General features: G+C 42.6%; 1 protein-coding gene across 1 annotated transcript in view; it reads right to left on the minus strand.

The window, feature by feature from the left end:
• The window catches only part of LOC115140665 (voltage-dependent N-type calcium channel subunit alpha-1B-like), a 149,550-nt gene that overhangs the window by 24,556 nt on the left and 101,851 nt on the right, over positions 1 to 23,143 (minus strand). Inside the window, 15 exon segments of the mRNA XM_065026553.1 lie at positions 1,433 to 1,583; positions 1,827 to 1,918; positions 2,124 to 2,189; positions 2,325 to 2,441; positions 3,334 to 3,447; positions 3,580 to 3,690; positions 4,513 to 4,677; positions 6,252 to 6,453; positions 10,534 to 10,671; positions 12,714 to 12,874; positions 13,141 to 13,237; positions 17,744 to 17,755; positions 18,439 to 18,545; positions 18,842 to 18,901; positions 22,923 to 23,052. Of these exon segments, the coding sequence (XP_064882625.1) occupies positions 1,433 to 1,583; positions 1,827 to 1,918; positions 2,124 to 2,189; positions 2,325 to 2,441; positions 3,334 to 3,447; positions 3,580 to 3,690; positions 4,513 to 4,677; positions 6,252 to 6,453; positions 10,534 to 10,671; positions 12,714 to 12,874; positions 13,141 to 13,237; positions 17,744 to 17,755; positions 18,439 to 18,545; positions 18,842 to 18,901; positions 22,923 to 23,052 (1,723 nt within the window).

The following is a 23,143-nucleotide window of genomic DNA, read 5'->3' on the forward strand; positions in this document are numbered from 1 at the left end:
GTGGGAGTTTACTCGCTCGCCTACGGATTCTCAGAAGGCAGCCCTACCTTCGCCCCCTTTTCCTCCGTCTTTTCTTGCACGCAAATTCTTGGGATTTGGGCCCGTTCCCGGGAAAGCAGTATATCCTTCTCGTCGGACTCGTTAACTAGTTGCTCCTACCCTCTACTTTTTTGAACATTTTGTTAAAAATCGCGCAACATTTCAGCGCCCTGCTACTCATGCCAGGAATATAGTACGTTCATATGGTTAGAATGTGTGTATAGGAAATCACGACTGTGGCTATTACATAACGTGCGTTACATCGGAAAGCGCAGGAAAACCTGATCACAGAAAATGGAAATAAATATCCTTGCGCCACTTCCAGCAATTGTTAACAGTGAGCCGAATTAGATAAGACCGAGCATTCAACTCCCACAGCATCCCTATGTAGTCGAGTATCTTGTGAATTTAATCCTCTTTGATTCTTGGTTGAACCGAAAGAGGGGCACGACGTACCTCCGGTCTCCGCCCAGATCATTCCGGAAGAGCTCTCTCCTGAAATGTTTTCCAAGACGACAGCTAATGATATGTACATCGCCTACGGATGATTTTTATCGCTTATTAACGTTTACTAATACCTAAAGTAGCATTACAAACGTATTTCGAAGTGTTTTGTGAAAGTTTATCGTCTACTTTTTGAATTTTAAAAAATGACGTTACGTTGTGAAATCGCTGTTTTTTTAGTTTATCACACAGTCTACATATAATGATATCTTGGCTTTATATGGCCCGATTTAATCGAAATAAAGACCCAATAGTGTTTATGGGACATCTAGGAGTGCCAACAAAGAAGATGGTGAAAGGTAATGACTGTTTTCTATTTTATTGTGCGGTTTGTGTAACGCCGAAATGCTAATTATTTTGTTTACGTCCCCTGCTGTGCTTTTCTGTTGTAGTGTATTGGTGCATGCTATCAGATAATAGCTTCTCATGCTGTCGCCGAAAAGCATTTTAAAAATCTGACTTGTTGCCTGGATTCACAACGAGTGTAGCTTTAATTTGATACCCTGCATGTGTATTTTAATGAACTTTTGAGTTTTAACTAATACTATTAGCATTTAGCGTAGCGCATTTGCATTTCCAGAGCTCTAGTTGGGACGCAAGCGTCCCAGGTAGAGGTAAGAGGTTAAAGGAAAAAGCTTCTTCCAATTCGAAGTGAATAATCGCTGATCTGATGTCCAGAAGTTATTTTTGGTCATAAGAGACGGCAGCAGCAACATTATGTACAAAATAAGTTTTAAAAATAAGTTAAAAAAAGGGAGCATGTAAAACGTCAGCCATCCTCTTCAGCGCCATCTTATTCAGATCATTGTCTAATGTTAACATCCCTTATTACTGCACATCAGCAGAACATCAATACAGTTAGTGTATGTTGGATGACATCAGTACTAACCAGGAAAGAGCAGAGGAAGATGAAGGAGACAAAGTAGAAGTAGGCGAAGTCACTGCCACACTCCTTCCCCAGGTTGCCTGACCTCTCATCACATGCTCTGTGACTCAAACACGACAGCATGATCTCATGCCACGCCTCCCCTGTGGCACTCCTGGAAAACAAGGGTGGACAGATGGACAGAAATGCCTTTTGAGATTACAATGAACACCTCTAACAAAGTTATTGTGGAAGATGGTCACAGTGTACAACTCGGGCGACGTAAGATGTTGCTAGCTACATACAACCCCTGGCTTACAGAGTTACAGGAGAGGTAGGGGAAGGGAGTGGGCAATTGTAATAATTTTGGTGCTCTGTAAAGCAGAGGAAAGAGTGACTAAGGAAAATGTGTATTTACCTGAACAGCAGCATGAGGGCCTGAAGAAAAGTGCGGAAGTTGTTGTGGTGAGTGATGGCTGTGTCCTCGTTGAGCTCAATGTTTCCAAACACCTGGTATAGTAAGGGATCGATTATACCCACAGATCATGCCAGTTTCTGCCTTACACTGCATAAATATTTTCTTATTTAATAAAAAACTAAATTTCACACCATTTTAGTCCGTAGGCGTGTATAAACCAATTATTTTGAGGGAACATTTTCAAGGGAGTCCAGGAAGGAAATGTTCATATTTGGAAAGAATGGAAGCAGCACTCACCTGCATACCAATGATGGCATAGATGAAGAACAGCATCGCTATCAGAAGGCAAACATATGGCAGGGCCTGGAAGGACAAGAACACTGTTCAGCAAAGTTCTCTAAATGCAAGTATACAGTGTACTGCGTGTGTGTGTGTGTGTGTGTGTGTGTGTGTGTGTGTGTGTGTGTGTGTGTGTGTGTGTGTGTGTGTGTGTGTTACCTTGAAGGACTGGACAAAGGTCCACAGCAGAATACGGATGGTGTATCCCTGCCTCAGCAGCTTGATGAGACGAGCTGCTCTGAACAGCCTCAGAAAACTCAGATTCAACAGCCGGTCCTGCAGGACCAGAGACAAGAACACAGTCAACATTACACCCTTTTCACAGGAGACAATCAAAATATGACTACATATGACGATGATACAGACAAAACGACATGATTGTATTTGGCTGGTCCTGGTTCAGCTTGCTAAAGGAGGCCAAACAATAAATACATACAGACCAGTTCACACAGTGCTGTAGCTTGTGTAAAGAAGGGAATGAGAAAGAGCAATGAGACAGGAAGTGTAGTCACTCACCGTTGTCTATAAGAGCAGTTGTTTAACCGTAGCAGAATGTGGGCACATCAGTGAATACATTAAACAAGAGGACAATGCAGAGAGAGGGACAGGGAGAGGGACAGGAACAGGGAGGAACAAGGAAAAGTAAGAAAAATAGAAACAGTAATGACATACAGAAAGCCAGTAAAAGCTCGGAACACACACTTAAATCAGTCAATGCATTGGACAATGATACAGACATCTGGACAGATACTGTTGGATACTGGACAGATACTGTATCAATTTGAGTATAGAACAGCAATAAACAACTACTACAGGACGTGAGAGAAACATGTTGAGTGATTCACATAGTGCTCAGATGACAATAATGACACACACACACACACACTGGACTCAGCTGGACTCTGACTCTGAATTGCCTCACGTTATCAGATCCCATATCAGACATCAGTGATGAATCAATAGTGTTAACATGCAGCTCTGTTCACAAACTTTCTCTCTCCCCCTCTTTGTCTCTGCTTTCAGTCCTGGACTAGAGCCAAGACATCTTTGCTGAGATAGCTATTTAGCCTGTGTACAGGGCAGGCCCACATTGTAGGTCTCTGCAATCATACAATTCTGCCTCATTAGCAAGTAGTGTAATGTATATAGAGGAGAGTGGAAGAAACACGGTTTGTGCTGCGCTGGACTCTTAACTTACATTGATTTCTGTGACCACAATGTCAGTTATACTTCCCAGCACTGTCACAAAGTCAAACACGTTCCAGGCATCCTTCAGGTAATTCTGGAACAAGAGGGATTGAATATCACTCACAGACTCAAGGCATGCAGTGCATGAATTCAATAAGTATCAAATCATTGATCACTTTTGCCATATTGATAGCATGCAGCTAAACAGGAAGGAGGATAAACCCACCAGCGGACCGAAGGCAATGATCTTCAGAATGCATTCCAGAGAGAAGAGGGCAGTGAAGACGATGTTGAAGTGCTTCAACATGGCCTCGTAGAAGTCTGGAGCTCCATGGAACTGGTGCAGAAAGGAGAAACCAGTGAAGAACAAACACCATTGTAAAGGCCTCTCGAGTGGCGCAGCAGTCTAAGGCACTGCATCGCAGTGTTGCGGCGTCACTACAGCCTGGGTTCGATCCCGGTCACAACTGGCCGTGACCGGGAGTCCCATAGGGCGGCGCACAATTGGCCCAGTGTTGTCCGGGTTAGGGGAGGGTTTTTCCAGGGGGGGCTTTACTTGGCTCATCGCGCTCTAGTGGCTCCTTGTGGCGGGCCGGGCATCTGCAGGCTGACCACGGTCGTCAGTTGAACAGTGTTTCCTCCGACACATTGGTGCAGCTGGCTTCCGGGTTAAGCGAGTGGGTGTTAAGAAGCGTGGCTTGGCGAGTCATGTTTCGGAGGACACTGCAACATCAACATTCGGAGGACACTGCAACTCCCCAACTCACCCGTTGGGAAGTTGTGGTGATGAGACAAGATCGTAATCACGAAATTGGGGGAAAAGGGGGGTTAAAAAAATGCTAATAATAAAAAAACACCATTGTAAATATAACCCATATTTATGTTTATTTATTTTCCATTTTTTACCTTAACTATTTGCACATCGTTATAACACCGTACATAGCCATACAATTACATTTGAAATGTCTCTATTCCTTTGAAACTTTTGTGAGTGTAAGATTTATTGTTCATTTTTTTTATTGTTTATTTCACTTTTGTTTATTATCTATCTCACTTGCTTTGGCAATGTAAACATATGTTTCCCATTCCAATAAAACCATTTCAATTGAATTGAATGATCCTACTATATTTTCTGGTGAATGAGCCGGACTGTACTAACCTTCATCATGAGCACCACGGTGTTCAGGGCGATCATGATCATAATGGAGTACTCAAACGGAGGTGACACCACAAACTTCCACATCCGGTACTGGAAGGACTGCACGTTCTCTGGCATGTAACGTGTCATTTGCTTGGCGTTGATGGCAAAGTCAATGCAGGCTCTCTGAAAATAACGAGATGGAAATGAACACTTACATCCAATGTTCTCTTTCATAATCGCCACCCATTTCCTCATTATCATCATCATGGTCATCAGCACCATCTTCACTCGTCAATCCGTTACTCTTTCAAGCATTGCCTTCATTAGGACCATTGCATCTGTATCATCAACTAAAGGGGAAAAGTTTATCAGAGGTAAATACTGTGCAGAAAACCACCAATATCTAACTAGACAGCAAGCAGAGTCTATCAGAGCCAAGTGCAGTGGAGATGTGTGAATCCAGAGGATGAATAAGTGGCTGGCTCCTCCTGGCTATGTTCTGGTTTCAGTTAGGAGCGTCAAGTTAGTTCAGCATACTGACAGACACAGACAGAGGGGACATACACTGAGTACACCAAACACTAGGAACACCTTCCTAATATTGAGTCCCCCCACTCCCCTTTTGCCCTCAGAACAGCCTGAATTTGTTTGGGCGTGTAATGAAAGCATTCCACAGGGATGCTGGCCCATGTTGACTCCAATGCTTCCCACAGTTGTGTCAAGTTGGCTGGATGTCCTTTGGGTGGTGGACCATTCTTGATGCACACGGGAAACTGTTGAGCATTAAAAACCCAGCAGTGTTGCAGTTCTTGCCCAGTCACCCTTCGAATGGCACACATACACAATCCATGTCTAAACTGTTTCAAGGCTTACAAATCCTTCTTTAACCTGTCTCCTCCCCTTCATCTACACTGATTGAAGTGGATTTAACAAGTGACATCAATAAGGGCTCATAACTTTCACCTGGATTCACCTTGTCAGTCTGTGTCATGGAAAGAGCAGGTGTTCTTAATGTTTTGTATATTCAGTGTTTATCTATCTGTGCACAGTTGAGTCGTCTTAGAATAGCATACAAACAGACACAGGGAAACATATGTTGTTTTAGTTTAGAATAGGAACTGACGGAGATATATCTACTATGGTTGCCTAATGGGGTCCCGGTAGACATGAGGTAGGGGGGACGGGGACGGCTCGCTGGCTTTGTTTCCGCCTGTGGAACCACAGATGGGGCTCCAGAATCAATCGTGGACCTGTGGACCTGTCACACTGGCCCTCAGCTGGGAGACTGTACTGTAGGCTCCACTGCAGCCTCACTGCCTCAACACGCACAACTGAACCCAGCATCAACAACAATAGCAGTGAGAGAGACTGTTCCTGCACTGAGTACTCAGCCTAATGAAAGGGTTTGGCAGTATGATTGGCAACATCTACAGAGCATAGTGAGCTGATGACCAACAAATCACAAATGGAGAGTGGGACCATTGAAGAAATATTAATTGTTATTCCTTTCCCTTACTTCCTGTTCCGTAAACTCTTAGAAAAAAGGGTTCCAAAAGGCTGTCCCCATAGGAGAACCCTTTTTGGTGCTGGGTAGAACCCTTTTTGGTTCCATGTAGAACCCTGTGTGGAAAGGACTCTACAAAAGGGTTCTACCTTGAACAAAAAAGGGGTTCTTCAAATGGTTCTCCTATAGGGACAGAAGAAGAACCCTTTTTGGTTCTAGATAGCACCTTTTTGTTTTGAAGAGTGTACTGTACCTCGTTTTTCTCCAGGCTGCACTCTGACATGGCCTTGTCTCCCTGCTCCTGGAAGGTAATGATGATCAAGGCCACAAAGATGTTGACGAAGAAGAAGGGAAAGACCACAAAGTAGACCACGTAGAAGATGGAGATCTCTATACGGTAGCCTGGACTGGGACCCTGGTCCTCAAAGGTAGCATCCACAGAGTGCTTCAGAACACTGGAGAGGAACACAGGAACCATGCTGTCAGTATATGGAACCACTCACCACAACAGCCAAATGTAGTTAAACTACTACAACAAGTTCCTTACAGCAACTACAATATGACTAAGACCTAACTGGAAACGAGGACACCATTTCAAGTTCTACGTCTAAAATTAGGGACATAGTCAATTAAAAGCTTTTGTTAAAATGTAATAGGCATGTGATTAATGTTTAATGTTGATGATAGAAAGGTCCATTTTCATCAGCCGCGCTAAAATATTCCTTGCAGTAATAGCCCAACTGAGAGAGAGAGAGAGAGAGCCTAGCCACTTAGCCCTCCAGGTTATGAGGACTGAGTCTTATTTAATGGCCTTCTACTCTGACCTAAATGACTCACCAGTCCATCATCTTTACATATCATGCATCACTGGATTATTTAATAACATAGCTAATTCAATGATTTCATTGAGGAGGACAGAGGATCCGGAATAAGAAGGAGAATTATGAACAGGCCGGAAATTGCACAGACAACCCTCTCTGGTGTGCTGACCCGACAAGCCTGCGCACTTTGCTTGAATACGACATTAAAGACAATTACAGAGACTAGCACAGCACATTCTCAGAACATATCCCCAGGGCAGGCTTGTTCACCCTCTAATGTTCTAGTACTGGGTCTTTCTATAATTAATGGGGCCAATGTGTGACATTGGGATAAATGTTTTAAAATGGTTTGAAACAGAAATAAAAAGGGTTTTCATGCAGTTCCACATGCGCACTTAGAGGAATAAAAGTGAATGTATGCAAATTGGCCCATAACTCCACCTATTCGACATCATAGGCCCAGGACTATACGTCCTTTAAGCAGGGTTCATACAGACATTGGCAAATGAAATTCAAGGACTCTCATGGACATTTTCAAGCACTTAATTGTACTTTTCAAGGACCGCAATGTTAAACAATTTTATAATTATAAAGAACATATAGGGCCTAATATAGAACACCCCCCAAAAAGCATGAAAAAAAGTGTAGGCCATTACTACTTGAAGAATAATGCCTTTCTTTGGCCTTGCCAATGCATTGATATTCAACGTATTATTACATTCTAAAATATGTGAGAATAATATGGACTTGCCTGACTAAAGAAATTGGATGCATGCATGGTGATTTTTCTCCTATCCTTTGTGGCCGACGCAGGCAAACATAACAAAGCCATGAACAGCGGCAGCATTAATCTCACCATTTGAATCTCACCATTGCTGTTTTATAATGAGAAATTGACCAAAAAAACAGGTTCCTTTTTTAATGGAAGGATTTGTATGGAAAGTCAAGTTGAAGACAACATTAGATGATGTCCTCATAACTTGCACTGGGTTTTACCCCAACAAAGATGTCAGATTTTCAAGGGATGCCTATTCCAGTACTTGAATTTCTGAGTTCCAATTTCAAGTTCAAGTAGGGCTACTTCAAGCCACTTGTATTGTTTAAAATTGCAGGTGTTAACATGGAAAACAACATGTATTTGTCATGATATTTCATTACCAGATCATGTTGTGAATAAGCCCACCAGGCTGTATAATTTGATGTCATTGTATCCAGAATAATATCAGGTAGTAGACTTGGTGTCCAATCCGAGGCACAAAAACACGTGAAAATATGAAGTCAATACCTTGATGCTTTCTCTGTTAGATCTAACGAGACACTGCTGTAAATCAAATGGGCAACAACAGATGATCACCATCAATTCGCTAGGGACATTAGATCCCATGTGGGTCCAGGCAAAGCGGTTTTCACCGGCAAAACGAACGAGACACTGCTGTAAATCAAATGGGCAACAACAGATGATCACCATCAATTCGCTAGGGACATTAGATCCCATGTGGGTCCAGGCAAAGCGGTAATTCACCGGCAAAACGAACGAGACACTGCTGTAAATCAAATGGGCAACAACAGATGATCACCATCAATTCGCTAGGGACATTAGATCCCATGTGGGTCCAGGCAAAGCGGTTTTCACCGGCAAAACGAACGAGACACTGCTGTAAATCAAATGGGCAACAACAGATGATCACCATCAATTCGCTAGGGACATTAGATCCCATGTGGGTCCAGGCAAAGCGGTTTTCACCGGCAAAACGAACGAGACACCAGAATATTCTGGACATTCCTTTGCGATCACATTTAAACTCAGTTTAGCACAATTCCTGACATTAAATCAGAGTAAAAATGCCCTGTCTTAGGACAGTTAGGATCACCACTTTATTTTAAGAATGTGAAATGTCAGAATAATAGTAGATATAATTATTTATTTCAGCTTTTATTTATTTCATCACATTCCCAGTGGGTCAGAAGTTTACATGCACTCAATTTAGTATTTGGAAGTATTGCTTTAAATTGTTTAACTTGAGTCAAACATTTTGGGTAGCCTTCCACAAGCTTCCCACAATAAGTTGGGTGAATTTTGGCCCATTCTTCCTGACAGAGCTTGTGTAACTGAGTCAGGTTTGTAGGCCATCTATTTTGTGAAGTGCACCAGTCCCTCCTGCAGCAAAGCACCCCCACAACATGATGCTGCCACCCTTGTGCATCACGGTTGGGATGGTGTTCTTCCGGTTGCAAGCTTCCCCCTTTTTCCTCCAAACATAATGATGGCCATTATGGCCAAACAGTTCTATTTTTGTTTCATCAGACCAGAGGATATTTCTCCAAAAAGTACAATCTTTGTCCCCATGTGCAGTTGCAAACCATAGTCTGGCTTTTTTATGGTGGTTTTGGAGCAGTGGCTTCTTCCTTGCTGAGCGGCGTTTCAGGTTATGTTGATATAGGACTCGTTTTACTGTGGATATAGATACTTTGTACCTGCTTCCTCCAGCATCTTCACAAGGTCCTTTGGTTGAAAAACAAGTTTTAATGACTCCAACCTAAGTGTATGTAAACTTCCGACTTCAACTGTATCTTATATCTTAATAATATCTTGACATTAACTAAATTGACAGATATCAATGACTTATCAACAGCTCTAACAAGTTGTCCAGTGTAGGAAATCCTCGCTGGTAGCCTAGTTTATAGAAAAACCCTATTGTTCTACTGTGTGTCTGTGTCTGACTGTCTTTCTGTATGTCTGAGAGACACCAGACAACAGCACATTCTCAGTACATATCCCATGTCATGTTTAACCATTCTACTTCCTGTCTGTCTGAGAGGCATCAGGCCACAGCACATTCTCAGAACATAACCCCAGGCCTGTTCACCTCCTACTGGTATACTGTTATACTGTCTGTATGTCTGTCTGCAGGCCACAGCACATTCTCAGAACATATCCCCAGGGCTGTTCACTCTCTTACTTACTTACTGTCTGTCTGTCTGTCTGTCTGTCTGTCTGTCTGTCTGTCTGTCTGTCTGTCTGTCTGTCTGTCTGTCTGTCTGTCTGTCTGTCTGTCTGTCTGTCTGTCTGTCTGTCTGTCTGTCTGTCTGTCTGTCTGTCTGTCTGTCTGTCTGTCTGTCTGTCTGTCTGTCTGTCTGTCTGTCTGTCTGTCTGTCTGTCTGTCTGTCTGTCTGTCTGTCTGTCTGTCTGTCTGTCTGTCTGTCTGTCTGTCTGTCTGTCTGTCTGTCTGTCTGTCTGTCTGTCTGTCTGTCTGTCTGTCTGTCTGTCTGTCTGTCTGTCTGTCTGTCTGTCTGTCTGTCTGTCTGTCTGTCTGTCTGTCTGTCTGTCTGTCTGTCTGTCTGTCTGTCTGTCTGTCTGTCTGTCTGTCTGTCTGTCTGTCTGTCTGTCTGTCTGTCTGTCTGTCTGTCTGTCTGTCTGTCTGTCTGTCTGTCTGTCTGTCTGTCTGTCTGTCTGTCTGTCTGTCTGTCTGTCTGTCTGTCTGTCTGTCTGTCTGTCTGTCTGTCTGTCTGTCTGTCTGTCTGTCTGTCTGTCTGTCTGTCTGTCTGTCTGTCTGTCTGTCTGTCTGTCTGTCTGTCTGTCTGTCTGTCTGTCTGTCTGTCTGTCTGTCTGTCTGTCTGTCTGTCAAAGAGCCACAGCATATTCTGAGAACATATCCCCACCAAAGACTTCAACTCTATAGAGCTACTGAAAAGGAGCCTGGAAAGTGGACTTACTCAGGCCAGCCCTCTCCGGTGGACACAGTGAAGAGAGTGAGGAAGGCCCAAAGCACGTTGTCATAGTGGAACTCATACTTCTTCCACACCCGAGGCTGGGCGGCCACCTCATCTTTATCATAGTCCAGGAAATTACCTCTGTTTAGGGTGGGGGAGGGGGGGAGAGAGAGAGAGAGAGAGAGAGAGAGAGAGAGAGAGAGAGAGAGAGAGAGAGAGAGAGAGAGAGAGAGAGAGAGAGAACAACTTACTGCACACGAACACATACAGGAATATGAATATTCAGATACCTCTTTGATTAGGTTGACAAGACACTGTCCATGTGACAAATCAATAAGATACCCAAACAAAAACACATAATTAATGCAATTGTCTTCAACGCAGCACTGGGCTGTTCTTCTCTCTATGGGGGAAGATACAGCATATATACAGCAGTATGTGGACACCCCTTCAAATGAGTGGATACGGTTATTTCAGCCACACCCGTTGTTGACAGGTGTATAAAATCGAGCACACAGCCATGCAATCTCCATAGACAAACATTGGCAGTAGAATGGCCTTACTAAATAGCTCACTGATTCACCGTCATAGGATGCCACCATTCCAACAAGTCAGTTCGTCAAATTTCTGCCCTGCTAGAGCTGCCCCGGTCAACTGTAAGTGCTGTTATTGTGAAGTGGATACGCCTAGGAGCAACAACGGCTCAGCTGCAAAGTAGTAGGCCACACAAGCGTAGCGCATAAAAGTCATCTGTCCTCGGTTGCAACACTCAGTACCGAGTTCCAAGCTGCCTCTGGAAGCAATGTCAGCACAATAACTGTTTGTCGGGAGCTTCATGAAATGGGTTTCCATGGCCGAGCAGCCGCACACAAGCCTAAGATCACCATGCGCAATGCCAAGCGTTGGCTGGAGTGGTGTAAAGCTTGCCGCCATTGCACTTTGGAGCAGTGGAAACGCATTCTCTAGAGTGATGATCACGCTTCACAATCTGGCAGTCCGATGGACGAATATGAGTTTGGCGGATGACTGGCCTGCAAAGAACTGTGCAAAGTTGTCATCAAGGCAAAGGGTGGCAACTTTGAAGAATCACAAATATAAACTTTTTTTGTTTTGGTTACTACATGATTCCATATGTGTTATTTAATAGTTTTGATGTCTTCACTATTATTCTACAATGTAGAACATCGTAAAAGGAAAGAAAAACCCTGGAATGAGTAGTTGTGTCCAAACGTTTGACTGGTACTGTAATCAACTCACCGTTACTGCTCTTAAATATATATAGCTAAAGCCTACCATCTGTGTTGATATGGCCAGTAATCACTTTGCCACATGAAAGGTAAACAAACAAACATGCAAATATAGCCTACAAGTGGATTCAGCACCACGGACAGTGATCGCAAATCCCGCGATAAGACAGTTAGATCCAACAGAGATAAGTGGAATATGTATTTTTTTTTGACAAAATGATCAATGAAAAACAATAATCAGTCTTTTTAAATAACTTGATGTTCCTAAACAGGCTTCCTACAAGTCACTGACACCATTCATGAAATGGGCATCACACATAATGAGTCCAAACATTTCACAGAAGTTGGACAAAAATAATGTCCACATACATAAAAAAAAGCGGAATGTCTGTTGACTGTTTTGCTGCTTGTGATATTTTAACAAAACATTTGTGATGTACATAAATAAAGCAACTGTGTGCGCCACCGTTGGCAAAATCATAACCAAGTGAGTAACCCCGAAGACCAGCTTTTGGTCGGTCTTAAATAGTCCTAGTTGTGCTCACTGAAATTGCCATATTGGCGCACATTTTCAAGAACACACCTCCAATATTTCCACCGCACCCACCTCAGCGCAAGCCAGCTGATGTTAGACAGGTAAATTGTCAAACCTGACTAACTGGCAAATGCGCCAGTTTTTACATAACGAAATTGGAAACGACGGTGCGTTTGCCTCCTTAAATCCAGTAAAAAATAGAGCCCCTGGGCCGTACCACCACAGCTGCCCTGGGGGGGGGCGCCATCTCTAGAGGTGTTACCGTTATTCCATGGTTTGCTATGTCAATGTTAGGCCCAGTGCTTTGGTGCCAACTTTGCTCATCTGCCTTCTCCTGTTAATTTCAAAATGCCCTTTCTTCTTGTGCCAGGCTTGCTCAGTGTACTGTACTGTAAACCTACCTGCAGTCTTTCTCCAGGCTCTTGGACTCATCGGTGCAGTAGAAGAACTTGCCCTTGAACAGCTGCACGGCGATGACAGCGAAGATGAACATGAAGAGCATGTAGACTATGAGGATGTTGAACACGTTCTTCAGGGAGTTGACCACACAGTCAAACACAGCCTGAGAGAGGACACACACACGCACACACACACACACATACACACACGCACACGTGCACACACACGCGCACACACACGCACAAACACGCGCACACACACGCACAAACACATGCACAAACACACGTACACGCACACACACAGAGAAACATGGGGCTGGGTTAGAAACAGTACACGCTGATGACTCTGTGTCCTGACAACACTCATCAATAAGTCAACACCAGTGAATACACGTGTAGTGTACAGGTCAGATAAAGTCCTATTCCGTACCTTCAGCTTGGGTAGGCGTTTGATGGTCTTGAGGGGCCGTAAGACTCGCAGAACTCTGAGGGACTTGATGGTGCTGATGTCCTTTCCTTTGGACCCTCTGCACAAGAAAAACACTAAGTTAGACAGCAAACCTGTAAGGTCAACACTCAAATGCTAAACCCCGTGTGAAGGTAGTTGTATTCAGAAATGGCTAAGAACAACAATTGCATTAAAACAATTGCATTAAAAAAAGAGGCAAACCACTCGTGACAAAAGTCAAAAGCTTGTTGATGAATCCCTGTTGCTTCTACAAGTTTCATGAATGGAAAGGTTTAGACTAAGAAACAGAAAGCATTTGAAGAATGCTCTCTGACGGTCTTTGCCGAAAGTGAATGGAAATGTTCTTACAATCTAAGGAAATGGGGTTAGGAGAACGTTTGTTATTTACATTACCATCTCCCACTACTAAAGACATTGCATTTCTAATAATACTTTCAAGATGATTTGTGTTTGAAAAATACAACAGAATAATAATTGAGGTAAACATTTTTTTGTCAAAGCTATAGATACCCTTGGTACAGATAATTGTTTGTGACAACCAACCACCCAGCCCCAACTGAGAATGGATTAGTAATCTCACTGTAGGCTCATGCCTCTCCAGACCATTCAGATAGGTGTACTGTAGCATGTAATCCTGGATTACATGAGCGAATTGGACAGTTTGTGGATGTATAGCATGCAGAGTAGTTATCCCACAGCAATACACCTTCTCTGAGAGTTACATCAACACATATTTCTCCATGCAAATAGCACCCAAAAAATAAATCAAGTACGCTCGCACTACAGACTGTGCATCAGGTTTCTGCAGAAGAACCCATAACCAGTGGCAAAAAAAATCAACTGTGACGTTTCTTTTAAAGGAACCAATGCGGTTTTCATACACAAATCCTGCTCGTTAAGCTAAGATGGTGAGACTGACAAATGAAAAGATGAAAGGATGTCAGTGTAGAGTATTATGACTCACGGGGAAATACAGGAACAAGAGATGTAATAGACTTTCTCAGATACAATGGGCGGAAAAACAGAACATCTTTTGAACCAACATGTGAAGAAGTCTGAGCAGAATCCCATTAAGTCTCCGTGTATATGAATGTTCCCTACAGACTCAGAAGAGCTCATGCTGAATCATCACCTTGGGGAGCTGTGAGAATAGCAATACAAGTGACTCGCAACACAGGCATCTCCAAATCAAATACAACGAAGTGATACAAAATACTGCATGTTATATCAAATGTAAAATAATTGACCAATGTGTGGTACAGTACACAAAATGGTCATGTATTTAAGGTCAATCATCCCATTGGTGAATCGTGGATTTGAATGACTCCAATAAACAGTCGGCAACACATAAATAACCAGTCAAAGATACTACGTGACACTTCGCATGAATAAATGTTATAGAAATAGACCTATTCAACGTACAGTACAGTCAACAACATTTATATCACAATGTAAAATGTTCCAGCAGTCATGTCACTCAATCACATCTCTGTCTCAAATCTAGAGAGATTTCTCTGAAAAGGTGAACGCCTTTTGTTGTTAAAGTAAATCCTACATAGCAGTCACTCATTTTCAACTGAGAGATAAAGACGAACTTGTAAAGATCGCAGCATCTGGTGAAGATGATTAACATGGCACCAACAAGACAGTCCAGGAGGAGGCAAATGGCAACAGAGAGAAACAAATCTGCCAGCACCCTTCATTTTCCCCTACTCTGCCCTGCCTCCCCCCTCTGTCTGCTGTCAGCTGCCATCACACACACACACACACACACACACACACACACACACACACACACACACACACACACACACACACACACACACACACACACACACACACACACACACACACACACACACACAGTGGGATGTTGTAACTCTGGCCATGTTGTAACCCTGGCTGGTATGCCCAACACAGCATGGACATGTGATATGACGCTGAGGTTCCTCCCTCCCACAGCCTCCGTTACAGCTCTACTCTACCACAGCAGCATGCAACATTCATGCTCTGATACGCATTATTAGTCCAGCATGCTTTTTTTTCACAGTAAGTAGAGCCCGTGGTTTGAGATCACAAAACACTCACACATGTTAAACCACACATGACATTTTGATAGCTTTCAAAGGACGCTTGACCAGCTTGGAGAAAAACATGTGACTTGGGAGTTTCATTGCGAGCGCTTTGAGTTTTCTACAGGGGCTGGACGGTGACAGAGCTATGAGACGCCAAGACAGTGGTTAAATGTGTAATGAGGACATCATTCTCAGGTACAGGTGGCTGGCGTGTCCCATATGTCATCTCCCTGGAAGGAGAACAAAACGGTCATCCAAAATAACCACCATGTCCTGTCTCAGCACTGGCTATTTTTACTACTACTCTAAAGGTAGTCCTACAGATGTAGGATCTTGATTTGACCCATTTTGCTACAGCAGGAAAACAATCCCTGCAGCAACAGGAAATGTGAATTATTATGTGGATTATAATTCATGGACATTTTTGTAACGGTTGGTACATTTTCGTTGGGGAAAATCAGGACTGAAATTTCAAAGGGGAAATTACAAACTTCAGAAACCTTTTTAATCCTCAAATACACTACAAAATGTTTAAAATGTCCTGCATTGCAGGAAGGTTCTCCTGCAACAGGGTGATCAAATTAAGATCCTACATCTGTAGTTCTCTCTCTGTCAGTGTGGAACAAGACTGTATTATGTTTTAATATAGGCACTGATATGGCTATGCTTGGTGCGTCTCCTAGTTTAACAGAATAAACATGAATGCGTGTTATAATAGCTCAAAGTATTTGACTTGGGCATAGAAGCTTGAAAATGAACACAAAGAGTCTGCTGTACATAATGATTAGAATGGCCAGCATAGTTAGTGCTGATGCTGGGATTTGGCCCAATCATCAATTATGAACACATTTTACTTGAGCTTCCATTTACAGTAAGATTGGAGAGTGCTCTTTAATTACTTGGTACTTTTATTTCTTATTTTTATTCGTCTTCTTTTTTTTTTTTACTGAACTGTCGGTTAGGAGCTTGTAAGTTCGCGTTTCACTGTAAAGTCTACACCTGTTGTATTCGGCGCATCTGACAAATCAAATTGGATTTGAACACCCAGAAAGAGAAAGAGAGGTTTCTATTGAAAGCTATCAGAGTGACATGGCTCCAGGACTGTAAAGGAAACCCTTTACTCATACAGGTTTAGTGATATGATACGGGCCTAAGCAGAAGAAAGAGGGGTAGAGGGGAGAGGGGGATCCCCACCTGGGCACACCTTGTGGCGGTCTGACGGGGGAAAACAGTCAAGGGGAAAAAACAAGATAAAGAGTACAATTATGGCGTCTTCCCACACATAGAAAATATGACAGGTACACTCTAAACAATTACGACACGGTGAATGGGAATAGGCCTATGATGTATGAAATTGAGACGTTTGTCATTGACTGTACTAGTCTGTCAGTGACAGACAGGTGAATGCTATTGTGAAAGTGTGTGGAACTGATTCGACTAGAAAAGGAACTCGCCAAATGACAATCTCGGCCACAATGACACTTCTTCGAGGATGACTGGGTTGCAAAATTACTTTCATTTTTTCAAGGCAATGTTCCTAAAACTCAGGTTTTGTTTGCCAAAAAGACACTCCTGCCACTTGTTTTGGTGGCACAGGTACGAGTGTGTTTCCTGTGTACTAGCAGACGTTTCCAACAGACAGAGGACATCTGACAGATGTGGAACGTCTGAAGGGAGATGGAATGGTGACACGTGGTTGTGAGATTCAAGGAAGCAACACCGCACAAACAGTGTGTCGATGACACATCACGGTGGCGGTACGGTTCATTCACAATGAGTCGGTGGATCACATTGACATGACAGGCAGAATGAGGCCCGGGGCATGCAGGGAGAATAATGTCCATCGATCAACATCAACACGCCTGGCTGTCTGTCAGAGTGGCTAGGGGAGAGTGATAGATACTAGAGGCAGTGCTGTAGACAAACAAAGTGGGGATGGAGGGTGGTACCGTATGGTCACTAAGCAGTCACCAATATAGATACCTTGATGACACCATAACAGTTTAAACACACTCTGAGATTCCATGCAGAGATGTAAAGAGCTCCTCGGGCTCTAAAGTGGCGTTATTTCTTACTACCTTGTATGAGTAGTTGCCACTTAATGAAATGTGTTCGGTGAGTAGGTCCATTTGTAATCAAAACATGAGCTGATATAGAGCAGTAGGATCCTTCTTATCACAGCAACACATGTATTTGTCTAGTGCGGTCCTGGTGAATATGTAGTCACACTGAGGTGACATTGTCCCCTATAGCGGAGGGGAACATGGAACAGGACAGAGGATCTGTGGTCAAGCAGATAAATATGAGAGAAGACAAGTGGACTATGAAAAGATGACGAGAAGAGAGAGAGATGAGTGTGTCCCAGAACAAAACGGGCCTATGGACTGAGCATAGACCCTGTTAGCTCACACAAACAGAGACAGGCAAGATGAGAGAGAAAGAGAGAGAGAGAGAGAGAGAGAGAGAGAGAGAGAGAGAGAAAGCATTACCCCATGAAGCTCCTTCAAGAGATCCAAGCCACAAGGAAACAGAAAAGGAACTTTGAGTCAACAGCGCACATAACACTTGTGTAAACACACACACACACACACACACACACACACACACACACACACACAGCATGAAATAAAGCAATTTTGTGGAGGTTAATTTAACACAATTACAATCCTTACTGCAAAACACCTCAACTATAAGCAAATCAACATAACATTTACATTCCTATTTTCCCATTGTGTTGTTATGGAACTAATGGTAGGTTCTGGCAGCAGCAGCAGCATTACCAGATGTACAGGATAATTACCCTAAACCCACAGAGACTCTCTCTCCCGGACTAAACCCAGTGCTTCACCTGAATTGACATATTCTCATTCTTACAAATAATCACAACAATTTGCCCAAAAACCCGTCCCAAAGACTGAGCCCATAATGAATACAATATTCCAGCAATAAGAGGTAGCAGACATCATCATTCAGGAGGACATATTATATTGTGGTGATACAAGGAATTTGATTCTGAGGAATTTAACCGATGGGAAATGACAGATGAATCGCAGCGCATGTCAATTCAAAAGAGAAAAGTATTTCTGGGAAAGTGCAGCTTATCAGTTTCTTCTGTCAAATTTGCCTTGTGCAATTATTTTATTTCATGAAACGATGAACGTTACTAAGAATATATACAACTTACGAAAATGCAAATGCCACCAGTGCGCCACTGACCACAATGAAGTCCAGAATGTTCCAGAGATCTCTGAAGTAAGAACCAGGATGGAGCAGGAGGCCCAGGTCAACCATCTGGACCAATCAGAGAGCAGGGTTAGACGGCTACAGAACACTGAGGTTGGAGCAACCTCCTATAGTCCTACAATGTATTCAATTAAAGTGCTCTCATTTAGTAATGCATTTCAATAAACACGGCACGTAGCATGAGGCCAATACAACCATAGGAGTAACAGAATGAAAAACAAAGAAATCAATTCTAGACAAATATATCGTGGAAATCTAAGACAGCTGCCCAAAAAGGATATTATTTTTGTTCAGTCATGTAGTAAAAATTTAATTTAATGACACGCGCCTATCCAAGCGCTTACCTTAATCACCATCTCAAATGTGAAAACCCCCGTGAAGACGTAGTCCAGATACTTGAGCACCTGAACAGGAGAGAGTAAGTGCAAGAGAAAAACACAGCCAAGAGGCAATGCAAAAGTAATTATTCCTCTAGCTCATTTGAACAGCTGCCTGATCTTCTCCTCGCTGACGGATATGTCTGGAAGAACTTGGTTGTCACACCTGTTGTTGTTTTTTTAAATGTCAAACTGAGTCAAATCAATTCAAATCTTATTGGTCGTGTACACAGTTATGCAGATGTTATCGCAGGTGCAGTGCAACAGTGCAGCAATATCTAGCAATACGACAACAATACACACAAATCCTCAAAATTCTAATTAAGACATGAAGAAATATCAGAACGAGCAATATCAGAGTCCGGAATATATATGTATGTATATATATATATATATATATATGGTGGTATGTATAAACAGTATATGAATCAAAAAGGTGTGTACAGCAGTAGTTTTATAGGATGAGCCTTGACTAGAATACTGTAATATATATATATATATATATATATATATATATATATATATATATATATATATATATATATATAAATAAATAACTCTATTCTAGTATATATATATATATATATATATATATATATATATATATATATATATATATAGAAGTGGGAAAACAGTATGTAAACATTATTATAAACTGGGTGGTTCGAGGCCTGAATGCTGATTGGCTGACAGCCGTGGTATAAATCTTCTTAAGGACGTGGTACCGAGGTGGGGACCACAATCAGCGGAAATGTTCAAGAGCGCCACCCATAGAGGTTGATAAACCTCAAACTTTCATTAAAATTGACATACAATATACTGAATTAAAGCTACACTCGTTGTGAATCTATCCACCAAGTCAGATTTGTAAAATGCTTTTCGGCGAAAGCATGAGAAGCTATTATCTGATACCATGCACCCTCAAAATACTGCAACGTCACCTAACAACGACAGATTTTGCGTTAGCCGTCGCAAACCAAAACGCTGAAATAAAATATAAAACATTCATTACCTTTGACGAGCTTCTTTCTTGGCACTCCTAGATGTCCCATAAACATCATTTAGGGTCTTTTTTCGATTAAATCGGTCCATATATAGCCTAGATATCGATCTAAGAATACTGTGTGATAAACGGAAAAAAATAGCGTTTCATAACGTAACGTCATTTTTTTTAATTCAAAAAGTCGACGATAAACTTTCACAAAACACTTCGAAATACTGTTCTAATGCAACTTTAGGTATTAGTACACGTTAATAAGTGATCAAATTCATCAGGAGGCGATGTAATTTCTTTTGCTGTCCGTGTATAAAACATGTCCGAAGAGAGCTCGATCAAAACATCCGGTCGGAGACCGGAGGGAAGGAGTTCCCTTGATTCGGTTAGACCAAGAATCAATTGCGAATCAAATGACAAGACTCTAGACAAAGTGTGGAAGCTGTAGGCACTGTAACCTCGGCCCTATTTAATTCGGTTCACTTTGAACAATTCCTTGAATTCGCGGAAGGATATATTTTTCCATTTTCAGTGAACAGATTTCCCTGCACTTTTCGATGAAACGCACGTTCTGTTAAAGCCACAGCCGTGATTTAAACAGTTTTAGAAACGTCTGAGTGTTTTCTATCCACACATACTAATCATATGCATATACTATATTCCTGGCATGAATAGCAGGGCGCTGAAATGTTGCGCGATTTTTAACAAAAAGCTGCGAAAAGCTGCTTGAATTCTCAACTTCCTTAACAGGATTTATATACTGTATACCACAGGTATGACAAAACATTTATTTTTACTGCTAATTACATTGATAACCAGTTTATAATAGCAATAACAAGGGCACTGCGTTCATCCACCTCTGGCCTGCTCGCCTCCCTACCACTGAGGAATTACAGTTCCCGCTCAGCCCAGTCAAAACTGTTCGCTGCTCTGGCCCCCCAATGGTGGAACAAACTCCCTCACGACGCCAGGACAGCGGAGTCAATCACCACCTTCCGGAGACACCTGAAACCCCACCTCTTTAAGGAATACCTAGGATAGGATAAAGTAATCCTTCTCACCCCCCCCCCCCCCTTAAAATATTTAGATGCACTATTGTAAAGTGGCTGCTCCACTGGATGTCATAAGGTGAATGCACCAATTTGTAAGTCGCTCTGGATAAGAGCGTCTGCTAAATGACTTAAATGTAATGTAAATGTAAATGCAATAAGGCACTTCGGGGGTTTGTGATATATGGCCAATTTACCACAGCTACGGGCTGTGTCCAGGCACTCTGCGCTGCATCGTGCATAAGAACAGCCCTTATCCATGGTATATTGGTCATATACCACACCCCTCGGGCCGTATTGCTTAATTATACAATGGGTGAGTCTAATCCTGGATGACTGATTGTTTACCACCGGCTAAATCTATGACGTTGAAATGCCTATTTACTCTGTTCCATCTGACTGCTCAATCCACTGTCTCATCAGCCCAGCCAGGCAATTTATATACAAGATCAACACTGTAAAAAGCATCTAGACATCATCTCCCATGTCTTTTAGACGAGCGTTTGGTTTTCAACAGCAGAGTCTACTGGTAATAACCTTGCTGTCTGTCTCTCCAACATTTGCAACATTGTTTCAATATTAAAATTGGATCTCCAGCTGTCCCATGTTAATGAACGTGTCAGGAGTCGGGACAAGACAGACAGGATGGCAGCTTTTCTCAGCCAGTCGAAATCATGAATCATCATAAAAATATGTCAATCATTATTTGAATATATTGGTAACCCGTTGTATAAAAGGGATAATGCCTTCGAAAGCCAGTGTTTCGAGAATATATTGGCACGGTTTGCCGGCCCGAGACGAACACCCCCGTGACAATAACTCCTCCAAACACCGGCTTCGAGGACATCATCAATGAATTATAAGTGCTGCATTGGCCATCAGAGACACACCTATGCTTGCTAACGGTTCCATCCTAAAAGAACGCCATGTTTAGGTTGCTGTCTGAATCCTCTCTTGTATTTATTTCTACACGCACATTGCTTCCCTTTGCTTCCGGCCTAGTATTTGGTTTGGTACTGCGGGGGTTAATATAAGCCTTGCTGTGTCTGCCTGTCCGACCTGTAGGAAACAATGTTTCACTTTTGGAAATTCGATCTCTGTAGCACCATAGAGTGAACGGTGCCTAGACGAGACCAGACAGCCTGGTCTTAGCCACATCATTATCATGGGACGTATCCAAGTAAGTGCCGACAGAAGAAGAAGCAAAAAAGGTCAAATACAAAAATGCAGCTAGTGAACTGTCATTCCAGGTTCAATGTTTGACGTGAACTGAGTGAGCTGAATTTGGCTTGGCTAGCAATGGACAAGAAGCCCGCATAGCAACCATTTCGTTTAGAATGGACAACTGGTCCTTTCGCATAGCGACTTTGCAAAAGTAATTAAGGACCGGAGCGTCTGTAGCAACATGACCAAAATAACTAATAACCAGATTTCTGTTCAGGACTATATCTTCTGGTGGATGAATGATATTGAATGGATTGACTTGTCAAAATAATGTTTGAATTAATCAAAATATGTAATTCACTGTTATTTTAGTATGTTGATAAGAGCTTTCTAAAAGCGATAAGGCACCCGAGGCAGTACTGTACCATGAATACAGTCACAGGTAAATGGGTTGACGGGGCCCTCCACTATCGCTTTGGGCCGAACAACAGCACTTACCTGTGACTGTATTCATGGTACAGCACTGCCTCGGGTGCCTTATCACTTAATTAAAGTGACCAGTGTTCAATCTCTGTTTTTCAAACTCTTGGTCCCAGCTCTAATGCACCTGTACTGTCTCCACCTTCTAGATGCCAGCGGGGTGAACAGGCCGTAGCTCGGTTGGGCCAAGCCAAATTTCTGTTGGAAAGGAGCAGTTGCGCCTTCTTCACCACACTGTCTGTGTGGAGGGACCATTTCAGGTTGTGTGTGTCTGGCATGTCTTCCTGTGTGTGTGTGTGTGTGTGTGTGTGTGTGTGTGTGTGTGTGTGTGTGTGTGTGTGTGTGTGTGTGTGTGACTCACATTGTTGCGCGGAGCGTTGGCCTGGACAGGGTCCTCTGCAGCCAATGCAATGCTACTCATGGATATCACTACCAGGATACACATCTCAAAGTACCGCAGGCTGACAATATAATGACACAGACGCCGCACCCTGGAGAGAGAGAGAGAGAGAGAGAGAGAGAGAGAGAGAGAGAGAGAGAGAGAGAGAGAGAGAAGAAAGAGAGAGAGAGAGAGAGAGAGAG

This window comes from Oncorhynchus nerka, linkage group LG13 (genome assembly GCF_034236695.1).
Source record: "Oncorhynchus nerka isolate Pitt River linkage group LG13, Oner_Uvic_2.0, whole genome shotgun sequence".
In the NCBI taxonomy this organism is placed as follows: Eukaryota; Metazoa; Chordata; class Actinopteri; order Salmoniformes; family Salmonidae; genus Oncorhynchus; species Oncorhynchus nerka.